Source organism: Microtus ochrogaster, chromosome 19, assembly GCF_000317375.1.
Source record: "Microtus ochrogaster isolate Prairie Vole_2 chromosome 19, MicOch1.0, whole genome shotgun sequence".
In the NCBI taxonomy this organism is placed as follows: domain Eukaryota; kingdom Metazoa; phylum Chordata; class Mammalia; order Rodentia; family Cricetidae; genus Microtus; species Microtus ochrogaster.
The window spans coordinates 11,153,143-11,167,250 of NC_022021.1; the positions used below are offsets into that span (position 1 = coordinate 11,153,143).

The 14,108-nt window shown below is 35.3% G+C and overlaps 1 protein-coding gene across 1 annotated transcript in view; it reads right to left on the minus strand.

The window, feature by feature from the left end:
- Positions 1–3,495: 3,495 nt before the first annotated feature.
- Positions 3,496–14,108, minus strand: part of Edil3 (EGF like repeats and discoidin domains 3) — a 451,612-nt gene continuing 440,999 nt past the window's right edge. Inside the window, exon 11 of the mRNA XM_005356525.2 lies at positions 3,496–6,394. Coding sequence (XP_005356582.1) covers positions 6,245–6,394 — 150 coding nt within the window. The 3' untranslated portion in view covers positions 3,496–6,244. The remainder of the gene's footprint in view (positions 6,395–14,108) is intronic.

Below are 14,108 nucleotides of genomic sequence, written 5' to 3' on the forward strand. Positions count from 1 at the left end.
CCTGCCTCTGCCTCCCGAGTGCTGGGATTAAAGGCATGCGCCACCATCGCCCGGCAAGACAGGGTTTTTCTATAACTTTGAAACCTGTTCTGGAACTCTCTCTGCAGACCAGTCTGGCCTCAAATTCACAGGTATCCACCTACCTCTGCCTCCTGAATGCTGGGATGAAAGGTGTGTGCCACCACCACCCAGCTCATATTATGAATTTTTAAACTGTAGCTAACTATAGAAAGTTCTGGGAGACACTAGCCAGCTGTGAGGAAGCAAGTCATACAAAAAATGAGGTAACAGCATGGCCATGTGGCATACATAGATTAATAGAAATTGGCCAATTTAAATGTAAAAGCTATCTAGTAATAAGCCTGAGCCATCAGTCAAACATTTATAGTTAATACTAAGCTTTTTAGTGGTTATTTGGGAACTGGTGGGCAGGAGAGAAACTTCTCATTCCATAAAGTCCATTTAAAAATTATTTAATCTCTTTTAAGGCAAACAGGAAACCACTCTCTGATTTATGTTTCAATACAAGTAAAAGGTGTAACACTATTAGTCTTGAGCTATACCTCAAAAACCTATCTTCATGTCACATTTGAAAGGTCACAGATGTTTGCTCCCCACAAAAATCCAGAAGGATATGTATGGAAGAAAAGTCTGTATCACAATCAAGTACCTTACAGAGGAGAAGAGCAAAGAGCTTTGCCCTCCAGATAGAAGAAATCCACACAATTCTGTTTGTTATGTTTTATTTTCCTCTTAGAAATCCTATCAGGCTTCTAGCCCCAATCTTTTCTCTAGCTCCAGCCACTAGCAACTTCCTATTGACAGGATCCATTGAATTCAGCTGGAAACTCACGCTGTCTAGGATGCATTCAAAAACCCAGTGGCCAGCAGACGCCAACTGGGTACAAGGCAACTCAGTGATAATGTGGACAGGGTTTTGAATGTTTATGGCTGTGTCCCAGAGTTAGAAAAATACGCTGTATTGTGATCTATTGTGTCAAGTACACTCACAGTCAAGGCCATAATTGATAAAAAAAAATAGCTATAAATAGTCCCCCCTCTGCCTACCACTCCATTTCTTTTGTGTACCTGGAGTACCAGATCCCACATACCAAACCTCAGAGCAGCATATTCATGCTATTTAATAGGGTTCTTTGGAAGGATGTTTCTGATGTTGGGGCAAAAGGAATATATTACATATTTAAGTTAAAAAAATCCCCATAACCCAGCAAGCAAAACACATTTATTGTTACCTCTGTGATATGCTACCTTTAATCCCTTCTCTGAATTTCTAATTCCTCCCCTCAGGCCCAGGCAGAAAATACTTTGGCTTCTAAAAGCACAGTGGCGATCCAGCTGGTCAGACTCCCTGGTCTATAGACCTTCTTCCTGAAAGGAAGTGCCTTTAGAGTTTTATTTGGTTTGTCTTTTGACCTTTCCTATATCACAGAGGACGGACAACTATGAAACGTGTCAGTCTGGTTAGGGTCTGTCAGTTGGTGTGACTTTCACTTAAACCATTCCTGTTCTTTTTATCAAATTCGCACAGCCTGCTCCAGTTATCTTCCTGTTGATTCTCAACCACTGCGCTTATGTGATTGTCAGAATCTCGTTTCCTCTGTCCACAGGGAACGCATTGTTTGAATGTGCCGCGGGTCTGCCTGCTGCTGCTCCCAAGCAGAAGAAGGCAGTGGGTTGAGCTTGCCTTGCACTTCATCTTCTTTCCTAACATACTGATGTGTAGGCAGATGAAAGGTGTGATGGAGTTTTATATAAATATAGAAGAATATGACTCATATCTTTAAGAACATTAATGTAAAATTGTATCAGAGGCAATCACCATATGCTATGCTCAACGGTGAGATGCGCTGACCATTTGCAGATGTGACTATAACACTTTTCAGTAGAACTAGTATTATGAAATGACTTCTGCAAGTTTTGAAAAAATAAATGAGGTGCCTTTTCCAAAAATGTTCCCTCTTTCCTGCTACCAAATTCAACGAATAGAAACAGCTCTTTAATAAGTGCTACTTACTTACGCTGGAAAACACTTTCCTTGGCAGCAAAGGTGAAATGCCCGGTATGAATTATAGGTGGCTACTAAAACAGAATCAAAAACATCTTATTTTCTCCCTCAAAATCAATAGAGAAATTGCTACTTACTCTAGGCATTCCCGACTCTGTAAGGACAAATGTGGCCGTGGATCTTGTTTCAGAGTAGTTGGGATATTTTCCACTGGCAAAATGTTTTAATCCTTTTTTTTCTCTCAAACAAAACAGTCCGTTTGTATCTTAAAGGCAATATTTTCACAAATAAGCAACAAATTGCTGTGATCATTAATTTTGTAAAAATGAATATTGGTAAAAGTGCCAAGAAGCATTGCATTCTGGCCAGTAACATTTGTATTTTTTTACTTTAGTTTTAAAAATATCTTTATTTAGAGTTATGCATTCAGATCTCAAAACTGAAATTGTAGAAACCATTTTTCAGGTTGTACCGACTTGTGCTATCATTTCTTCCATTGTCTGAGTTGTTTCCTCCTCATGAGGCTTTTCTCATGGAATTCTAAGTGTTCCTTTTACTTTTTTATCCTGAAGTAGCTGCTGTCTGAAGGCCTCTCAGTTGAATTTCCTCTCAATAATCTGCTATTATAATAAAAATTTTATTCCACAGAGTTGCTTTCATAATTCACTATCAAACTTATTGAGAATATTTTCATAATTGTTTTTACTTAATGAAAGCACATTTATGTATGTTTGAGTATGCAAAAAATTAGGCAAAAAATGGAACCCCATTGAACCATTCATATTAAAATGCAATTAAATAGGAGCATGTGGGAATACAGGATCATGAAACTTGCTCTACCACAGATTCTCAGACGTTGAAAGAAAACAACTTTTAAAACCTAAGTTTTGCTCTAATTTTTTGAATCCTAATAAATGATTAAAAAGTAGGGATAACACATGCTTATTTTCCTGGTGACATCTACAGAGCCAAAATAAGTTTATAAAACAAAAGTCATGTGTTCAGATTTCTGTTAAGCAATAACTGCAGTTAGACGTAAATAGACATTATTATTGTCTCATTATTGCTTACTACCAAAGGGCTTCCTTCAACATACTCCTGAGCATCGTTAACTGAAAGAATAAGAGAAGTAGTAGAAATATCATATTAATAACAACATATTTACTAGTCTTGTACTTCACTACCCTAAGTATACACGAGAAAAAAATGATTGAATTATTAATAGTTTGCAAATTTTCTGCAAAATTTCTGTAAAAAGTGTAGAGGAATGTACATATTTTAATAATCTCAGATAAAATGTTTGTGCAGTCTTACATTTGAAAACAATTATAATCTCTATATTTTTATTTACCTATTTTGTTGATATGTATAAATAAAAATTAAGCAAAGTATGTGTTCAAGGTTAGTATGCACCATGTGTTTATGTTTTCCGATAGACTTGTTTAATTAAGACAACTTCAAAAGTAATGTAGCTTTTCAAAAGTTTATTTTAAGTTTGAAGACTAGACAGGGTCATACTGATTTTACAACATTCTATATGACTTAAGTATATCTACAAAGAAAAAAAAACAACTTGGAATATTACACAGCTTGATAATTTGCAAAAGTTATGTGTACCTTATTTATAACTGTTCTTACAGACAGACCAGATACCAGCATTCAATGCTATATTTCATAATTTGTTGTCTATCAAAGATACAGTCGTTAATATCTGGTCTTCAAAATTTATACTTATCTTTATGAAGACATTCACAAAGAGAAAGTCAACCCTAAAGTAGAAATTAGTATCTGTGACAAATGATTACATTGGGATATAAATGAAATGGATATGTTAGAAGTTAATTAATTAATAATATCCTAAATTACATAATTAGCTCATGAAAATTATATACTAAAATGAGACTAGGTAATTCTTCTTCATTCTGCTGATTGTAAAATTTTACTTGTAAATAGAATTAAAACATCATGTTTCAGCTTGAAGCCACGGATACAACTGACATGAAAGCTACTTCCCAGTACTTGCCACTGTTTTCAGTTTGAGCATCCTTTCTTGACAAATGCTTATCCACTGGGCATGCCATGTGATGTAAAGCACATTGAGCAGAGGGAAAGTGCATAAGCAAGAGAAAATCTTTCACTGACTTTCCAAACAGTAGCAAATACCATTAATCCCAACTCCTCTGGAACACAAATTTTAAACAGGTATCAAGAGAACAAAATTCAAAATATCTTATGAAGCCATGAATAGTTTTGAGAAAGTATTTTGACATAAAATATTATTTATAATTTCTAGAATTTAACATTAAAGATGAAGAATCTGCAAAGTAAAACACCTTCAGATTTAGTAGTACTGCTATCCCTGATAGGAACAAGGACCATGAACTAGTGAGCAAGAGCCGCACTTTTAGGACATAAGCAATTGTATGGAATGCTATTTTAATTTAAAATACTATTTTGCCCATCTTTGCTGATAATTTTAAACATTACATAGAAAAACAGTATTGAGGACATGGCACTTTGTTTGTAGGAAATGTTGAATATTATTCAACATTTTATATACTGAAAATCAGCACTTTTTTTTTTTTTTTACAGATCTGATACCGTAAGCGTGTAGGCATGGGGCAAGCATTTGGCCTGATGGTTACCTATGAGTTTGCTGCTTAGAATGGCAATCTGATTGACTTTCTCTTTCAATTCTTGACTGTGATTGAACAATACTCCATAATTACATCAATGAGAAATGCTGTGAACACGTGGACAGACAGCACATAACAGTAGTGACTTTCCTTATACAACACACATATTAAAGGAAAAATAAAACAAAACATAGCAGTGTTTGCAGGGCCTTAGCATTTCATATACATACCATCCTTTCTTTTCCTGGACCTTCAATTTAAAACTCCAATAATTCTATGTCAAGGTCTTATAAAATAAATACTTGTAAGGATTGTAAATTAGGTGTGGGGGGCATCTATAGAGGCGGCATGAGCTTTAATTAGAGACATATATCAATGATTCTGCCATTATCAATAACAAATTATTATGATAATTGCTTAGTTTTCTAGGACATTTGAAGCACAAAAGAAATAGAAATCAATTTTCATTTTGAAAATGGTTTATGACTTTGTCATTAGTAAATACATTGCTTCTCACAAATTCTGCAATGTGCTTTCTTGAGAAACCACCACTGGTTTCAAACAGCGTTGGGGTTTTCATTTCACAGGAAGAGTGGGAATATGCAAGGATATGTTGAGCACACTTGGCCAAGCTGTGCACTAGGCTCACATACATTTGCTAACATCTTAAACACACACAAAATGATTCTATTATTTCAAACAAAAATGAAACTTTAAATTCCAGGGATTTGTGTTTTTGTTGCTCTTTTTTTTAAAAACTAAATGATAAGGGATTCTCAAAAACGGTCTTTGGAAATGAGATAGAGCTTCATTCAAAAATAAAAATTCAGGTTCAATGTACTTATATTAATATAGAACCATTTACTGATAACCAATCATGTTGAATGTATGTTCAATATTAACAGATGTTCCATGTATGTGAATAAACATAATACATTCAGGTAAATAAAGGGTGAAAATTCAATGAGAAAAGATAATAACTGATTTATGTCACATATAAATAATATAAACGAACATAAAAGGCTTAGTTTTTATTAGAAGTAAAGAAAATAAGAATAGAATTATTATATGATTGGTATGGCATATAATATATTCCTCTCCAAGTCTCTGTAATAAACACTAATAGGGTTAGGCACAGGGAAACAATCAAGGTAACCCAATTCGTTACAGAAAAAAACCTTATTGCTAAAATTGCATGTTTTATAAGTGTTGGTTGAACAGTAACCATAGATCTCTCTTAACTCTTTCATCTGATAACTATGAGTTTCTTTACTTTTGCTGTAAAAGGGAGACTTGCTTTGCCCACTATACTTCAACCCAAGGTATATAATTCAGAGAAGAGGACTATAATTCAGAGATAGTGTGATGTTACTTAAGAGAGTTGTGCAATAAAAACTAAATTAAGTTATTGAAGAGGCAGGCTAAGAACTCCTTAAAAGCCAGTTAGTAGCCTACCGTAAATTTGAACACTTTTTCATGAGTAAAAGAAAACTCATTCAGCTTCCGTCAGATTTTGCACAGTTCATTTCATGGAGATACTTGTAGGGAAATAAAGAAATGCATTGTGGGATGTGGAGTTCCTTCATTCCTCCTCTGTGCAGCCCAGCAGCTCTGACCGCAGAGTGATCCTTCCATACCAGGACCAAGGAAGGATTCTTATGTGTCGTGCATAAATGGGAGGGTCGATGACATTTTTCCTGTGAGTGTCGTTGTCAAAATTGCCTTGAAAAACCTAATAAAGAAGAGCAAAAAACATGATTATATAGTCCTTTCCCTCTATAAGCTTGTTTTCTTATCTGTAGTACACATTGTAAATTTAAATATTTTATTTTTATTATTTTTTTTTTTTGTTTGAGACAGGGCTTTCTGCATAGTCCTGACTGTCCCAGAGGTTCCTTTGTAGACCACTTGGCCTGAAACTCACAGAGAACCTCCAGCCTCTGCCTCCCAAGTGTTGGGGTTAGTAGCATGTGCTATCACCCCTGGAACAATTTTACTTGTAATTGCAGTATTTCTTTACTGTTTATTGTGTGGGATGCATCAGTATGGGTATATACAAATGCGTGGGTGTTTCTATATGCACATTTGCGTTTGTGTGTGTGAGTGTGCGTGTGTGTATCTTCCTGTAAAGCATTAGGCAATATGATGATGATTAATAAAAGCAGCAGAGGCTGGAGAGTTGGAGCAGCAGTTAAGAACACTGAGCACTCTTCAGAATCTGGGTTTGAGTCCCAATACCTGCACGATGGCTAGCAACCATCGGTAAATACAGGTCTGGAGATCTAATACCTGCTTCTTCAGGGCTCCACAGGCATCAGACACATATGTGGTTCACAGGTATAAATTCACACTAAATACCCATACACATATAATGGTGATGATGATGATGATGCAACCCACACAGCCCGAGTCCTTGGTAGAATCAGAGGGAATGAAGTTAACTCAGAAACACATACAGTGAAGGTGGAATTGAGTAAGATTCTCTGCCAGTGTAGCACTCAACTACCTTAGAATGATTTTATGTACTGCACAGAGGAATGAGTTAGCTGGCCTCTGTAAGAGGTCTCTGTAGGTGAGCCGTCTCAGGCTCCAGAGATTCCAGAGCTGTAGTCTTTGCATGCACCAATCTTCCATTAGTATTCATAATCTCACACTCCTATTTCCAAGGAGAGATTTGCAGCCTCCCTAGAGCCTGTCTCATGTTAGCTTAGCCAACTGTCCCATTGCTTTAGGACTTGGAGTTCTTGACACAGTCAGGCCCATATGAAAGTACGCGTTCACTCAAAGCTTAACTCTCTCTGGGCTTCCTCTGCCCCCTCTGCAATAACGAATTTCAAAGGCAAATGGCAGAGACTATTTGATTGTCTTTTTGCTGCTTCTACTGGAAGATCATTTGCCCTGAGTGGCAAATGTTAAGTGCAGTCCCCTTCTGGTAGGGCAGTAACTGTTTAATTTGACAGAAAATATATCTTCATAGATAATTTTCAAGTAAATATTTGCCAAATAAAAGAATACAGAGCAATGCTATTTCCAGAATCTATCATGCTTGCATATCTGATTTGTTTTCAGTTAATGAAATTTTTAAAATTTTTCAGTAGGGATTTGGCCTGTACTGACCAGCGAGGAACTCTTCATGGGTTCACATATGTTACTGAGTAGCAGCATCTCTATTGACAAAATCTCATTTGTTCAGAATATAGCATGTAAGCAAAAATCCTATGAAAAGTTGACACTTTAAACATCAGTAGACCAGAGTACATACTTTCATATGCTGACATTTCCTAACACACGCAGTTGGATTTTGCTGACATAAAATTTTACAATGAAATATGAAATTCAACAACCAATGTATCAGTCTGCTAAAAAAACTAAATGCCTTTGTTTGAAATAGTTGAGTTTAAATTAATTAATATGCATTGCAAAATATATAATAGTTATTAAAGTGTTATATTACTTCATAGAAAAGAAATAGAGAAAGAGACAATTTTTTTTAAGTTTCTACTCTTGGTTACAGACTTCTATAAGGAGATGTAAAGCCCCCAAATTATAATTATTAACTATATTTAGTTCATTTTTATACTTTATTGTTTTTAATTGAGCTATATTTTTTCCTCACTCTTGTTCCTTCCTCCTCTCTCCCCTTCAACCCTCCCTGTCATATGTATATATTTAGTTCTATATAAGATGAAATAAATCAATTGTGAAAATGACTGCAGCTATACAATTTCCAATGTAAGTGTAAACAACACAGATATATGGACATTCATTTTAACAGTAAATGAATTTTGATAACACAGGAAAATTTATAAAATTTCTGACTATAGAAAATTGCCCAGATTTATATTGCAATCATCTAAACCTTAATCAGCCAGTACTGAAAATACAGGTTATTTTTCAAAGGCTCACAGTAAAGCACCAAGCATGCAAAACATGAACTTGCTTGTTTTCAGGGGACATCTTGCTTTTGTTGTGCAAACATTAGCACACATCCTGTTTCCTGGTCTCTAGCACAGTAGATGTTGCTGAAAATGCAATTTTAGTATTTTACTTGAGCAAGTAAGGCAGACACAACATTTCTTGTTGCCTTAACAAAACTGGTAAGCTTTCCAGAAATATGTGTTTGAGATACCCACTTTAATCAGGATCTGAAAGGATTCAGGGCATCTATGGATTCCCCATAAAAAGGGAAGACAACTAGATGAGAGAGATCTGCAATTTTTTTTGAAAAAGTACTCACAAGTTTAATTTAGGCAGAAGGCTAATTATCTTATGATGGGTTTGTGGTTATCTTGGAGAGCTCTCAAGCATTTGCTAATATATGGGACCTCAAGTAAAAGTTACTCAAGGCGCTTTGAACAGGCGTGCATAATTGTAACCTAAGAGAAGCAAGAGGGAGGAAAAGAACAATTCTCTAAGCATGGATGAGTTTCCAAATTTTGTTTTCTACTGTGAACTCTTCTGTGATACTAGTTAAAATTCAAATAAGATTCTGGTGGGGATTCAATCCTCAGCACAGGCAATAATATCATATAAAATGCAACAATAAAATGCTCCCCCCCGCAACAGTTTTGATGCTTTTAAGATGAGATTGTCATTGGTTTCTACAGACCAATATCTATTAGACCACTGCATTTATTAATTGCATGAAGCCCTCAAGCATTGTGGAGGAAATTGAGTATATCCTTTGTAACAATCAGAAAGCCACAGCTAACATCACTATTTCTGTTTTGTTTTGAGACCGGATCTTTTTATGTGATGCTGATTGGTCGTACAAAATGTGGTTCTGTCAAGAACTCCTAAGTTCTAGGATTCCCAGTGTTCAGTACTACTATGTCTGACATTATATCTCAGCTTTTGTGAGTCCGAAATTGGAACTCCAAGACTCTAAGCATGGAGCAATGGATCATGCTGTGTGTGTGTGTGTGTGTGTGTGTGAGTGTATGTGTGTGTGTGTGTGCGTGTGCGTGCGTGATTTCTTATAAAAAGTCATCTGACTTACAAAATTCTGCTTTGTTTCTATTCTAAACTTAATAGAGCAAATGTCTTATACATGTTTCTATTCTTTCAGTATTCTGGAAACTTTTTTAGGTCCTTCAAATAGTGTTTAGTTCTGGGTACTGGTACATTGTTTCCCCAAGCTCCTGAAGACTAGAATCAACCAAACCTACAATGGCTGAGTAAAGTCTATGCTCTTCTGTGGCGCACATCTTCTTCATTGTGTTAGCACAAGCACACTGTTTGTTTTATTGATTATGTGTACACTTTGCTAATATATGTAAGAGATAGAGGACAAGAGGAATGAAAATTTCCAGGGAAGTTGCACTCATGAAATCCCTGTATTATGGTTGCCTAAACAAGACCTAAACAGGAACAAAACCAACTGACATGCCAATGTCGATCATGGAAAACTCACAAGGCACCAACCCTGAAGAAAGCACTAGAAACACTTAACAAGTGCTGAGAGAGGAAAAATTGGTCTTTCTCAGAGAGTAGTCTTCAGTTGGTCAGCAAATACCAACTGGTCAGCCCTGGAAACATATACAAGCAACACTAAATACACTCAAGAAGTTGTACTTATGCATTTATTCATTTTTGTTTAAGTATGTATAAACGTGAATACATAATGACTATGAGAGGTACTGGGGATATATGAAAGGGTGAGAAGAGGGAATAGCGAAGAAAGAAGCGATGTGACTATATTAATTAAAAATGAATAAATCTACTTGAGATACCAGTTATAAAAATCCATTAGATTGGGTGGTAGTTTTTCCTGTATTATGGAGAATGGGAGAAGGAGTTCATGAAGAAGAGAAAATTCTATACTTATATTCACTTATCCTTTCATGCAGTAGATTTATAGTAGAGAAGTTAGGTATGAACTACCGCTTCTAGCTCAGCTTCCCAGGAACCTTGTTTTAATCTATTTACCCACAAAACTAATGAATCTGAGTTGAGGAACTCCAGATCTCCTAGAATCAGGTGCCTCTATATTTATTACATCCATTGGTGTGTGTGTGTGTGTGTGTGTGTGTGTGTGTGTCTGTTTGTCTATGTGTGTCTGTTTGTCTGGGTGTGTATGTGTGTACATGTGTATGGGGGGTGGAGAGGGCCATGTATGCCCGTGTCGAGGTCAGACGACAATTTGTTAAAGCTGGTTCCCTCCTTCCACCATGTCCTCCCTGGGTATGGACCTCAGCTCATCTAGCTCCTTAGTCAGGGCCCTTAGCTGCTGAGCTCCTTCACTAACCCCCCCACACCCTTTCTAGATCTCACATGTGACTTTGACCTAACTCGGCCACAGTACAATTTAATAGGAAAGATATGCGTTTAGATAGTTTAAAAGTCTTTAATTTTTAAATTTACAATTTTTCCATTGCTGTGAGTGCTGTTCTTACATCATTCCCAGCCCACGCTTTCCTTCCCAGCACCTCCTGTGTCCCCTCCCATAATTCCCTCTCAAATTCATGACCTTTCATTTGATTATTATTGTTACATGTGCAACAATAAAAGGACTCAGGAGATTTGGTGTGTGGGGTGTGTGTGTGTGTGTGTGTGTGTGTGTGTGTATGTGTGTGTGCCTTCTGAGTGAAGTTTATAATTTGATTAGAAATTCTCCTCAACCCAGTGTTTTATGATCAATGAAAACAGAAACTTGCCTAACAAAAGAAAAATATGTTCATGTATTCAATAGTAGCACAAATATCTTCAGAAACTGAAATTTAGTATTTCAAACTGAACACTCATGGTTAAAAATCTCTGGTATTTCATCATTTCCAGACTATGTTCCTCTGGTGTGCAGATCATAGAATGACCTCTGTTGTAAGTGTGGCAATTAATTAATAGGCAAACCATAATATGAACAGAAGAAAGAATCAGGCACAACTTTGCTGTGGACATGATAGTATGAGCAATACCAACTAATAATTAGAGAAACTTATTCTTTCAGATGTTTTTCTTAAGCATGTAGTTTTCCATTGTGTTACTTCTAAGAAGGATATTAAACTAGAAACAAAAAAAATATACTGATCTTTATTTTATTCAACCCTTGGTATTATAAAAGTTCATGGAATTTGAAATAAGTTTTTAATCTATTGAACAATAATTAGTGGACATTAGAATTTAAAAATTTACTTTATAAAGTTACTATGTACTTTATGTACATGTGAGCATAAAATCTGATTTTGATGTGTGATATCTAGGTCACATGCTTGTTAAAGTAAACTCAGAAATGTTAATTTGTTGTTATATGGTTAACACTATTAATTACGAGCTTGGATATTTTTATATTTTCCAAAGTTTAGAGTTTCAAACTGAATTAAATTATAGAATTTAAATTTTTTAAAGTCACACAAATTTCATAGTGTTAGAGTGTACAAATGAAGTTAAAAGAAATAGTTTTTATTTTAATAATGTTTAGAACTGAGATTTAAGTGTTTCTCATTCTAAAATTTATTGACCATAGTCTAGGAAAATCAATAATTTAATTTGGTTTCTATGTGTCTATCATCATATTCCAGAAGTTAAAAATTAATTTAAGTGAAAAGATAAATAATTTTTAATTGCTTAAATATATATTTCAAAAAAAGATTTATAAGTATGAAGCTCTGGCCTTGCTTGATTTGTAAAATTTGCAAGCCAAGTCTGATTCTTTTAGAATAGACTCCAACTATTAATCAGGAAATTTAATTTTCTAAGGATATTTTCTAGCATCCTAAAACCATGATCGAGTGGCTAGTGCATCATTTTTGAAAGTTTCCTTTGCAATCAATTCCACTAACCCAATGAACCTCTGTAACAAAATTAGTCTAAATACAAGTACATTTTTTCAGTATAATAAGGAAATAAGAATCTACACTCCAGGTAACTTCCAATATACTAGGAAATATTTCTCTGTAAAACAGGGCATAATGAGAATCCATCCTAAGAGGTTCAGATCACTGGACTGCATAGCAAGGAGCTGGGTTTCAGGGAGCAGCCAGCACTATAGGATATCCGAATAGTGCTGTAGCAAGCACACACTTTGAACCTTGAGAAACAAAGTACCTTCCATCTTAGCTCAAGAGGTTGGAACCACTGCCCTCTATAGTTACAGGTGAAATGATTGCCACCTGATACACCATATTAAGCAGGGACCATTTTTGTGTTTGAGTCAAAGGAGATTCAACAAAATGTATACATTGACTTTCTTTGAAGCCAGAGGCATAAATTTAACATGTCTCAGTTTCAGAAAATATGCACGTAGTCATAGGTAAGAGATCAAGTAGAAAATACTTTTTCTGTATTAGCCACTAGCCCTAACATGTTTACTGATCAGTTTTCCTTTCTCCCCCAAAGTCATCTCATTATTTAGTAAGCACGGTGTATTGAAGTACATTTTCTTCTGTATGTAGTCTATTCACCTGTGCTATTTGAAACAAACAGTTAACTAAAACTTCTTTTAGTCGATGTATCTCCAGAAGGATTTAGGAATCGGAAGTTCATGCTTTCCTAGTGATTATAGATGCAGGAAGTTTCAGGGACACACCAGTTCAACTTTGTATAGTCTAGGGTCCATCTACCCTGAGAGAATTTTGGCTTTTGCCTTTAGCTCCTGTGAGGCCAACTGTAAACCTTTGGAAAGTCCTGTCACCTCACACGTTTTTGTGCTCCTGTGGGGTATGGGACACATTGAATAGTCTATACTAGCATTGTCATTTAGGTGGGAGTTTGGGTCAGTTTCAATCCTGAATGGGCTATCCTGGGCTATGCTACATGTCACTTCATTTGCTGGATTTCTTTCCATGCTTCTTCACTATATTAAGTTAATTGTAAGCACAGCATTCTAACATACATCCTGTGTGTATTTTGAGTGATTATTCATATTTTAGGGTGATCTTTAGGACCACCAGTGTTTATGTCACATGCTAGAGTATATAAGGAGAAACCTAACATTTGTGTTCAATGGTATAGACAGGCCAACAGACGTCGAGGAAGAATTTTTAATACTTTTAACATTAATAATTTCAATCAGGGACTCCAGTTCCAGAAAGCATTGTGTCTAAGGCTTTCCCAGTGTCCTGGACAGCTTACAACAAATTTTTATAGTTCAAAACTAACTTGTCATTATTTTCTGAATAAATTTTGATATTGCAATCTAGTGGTATTTATTTACTTGTACTCTTAGATAAATAATCTAGACACTCCTCTATCAGGATATATTTCATATCAAATTCACACTTTTATTTTTAAGTTACAAATGAAATTTATTATCATAGAAACAAACCTAATATATTATATAACATATTATATAATAACTATATATATTCTAAATATATTCTAGCTAGAATCACTTGTTCTTTTCAATACTTTGGTTAAAAAGAACTCACTATCTTTATATGCATAAATTTTTAAAATATTTTTACAAGAACTAACAAATTTCTTTAAGACTGTTACGTTGGCCAGCTCTT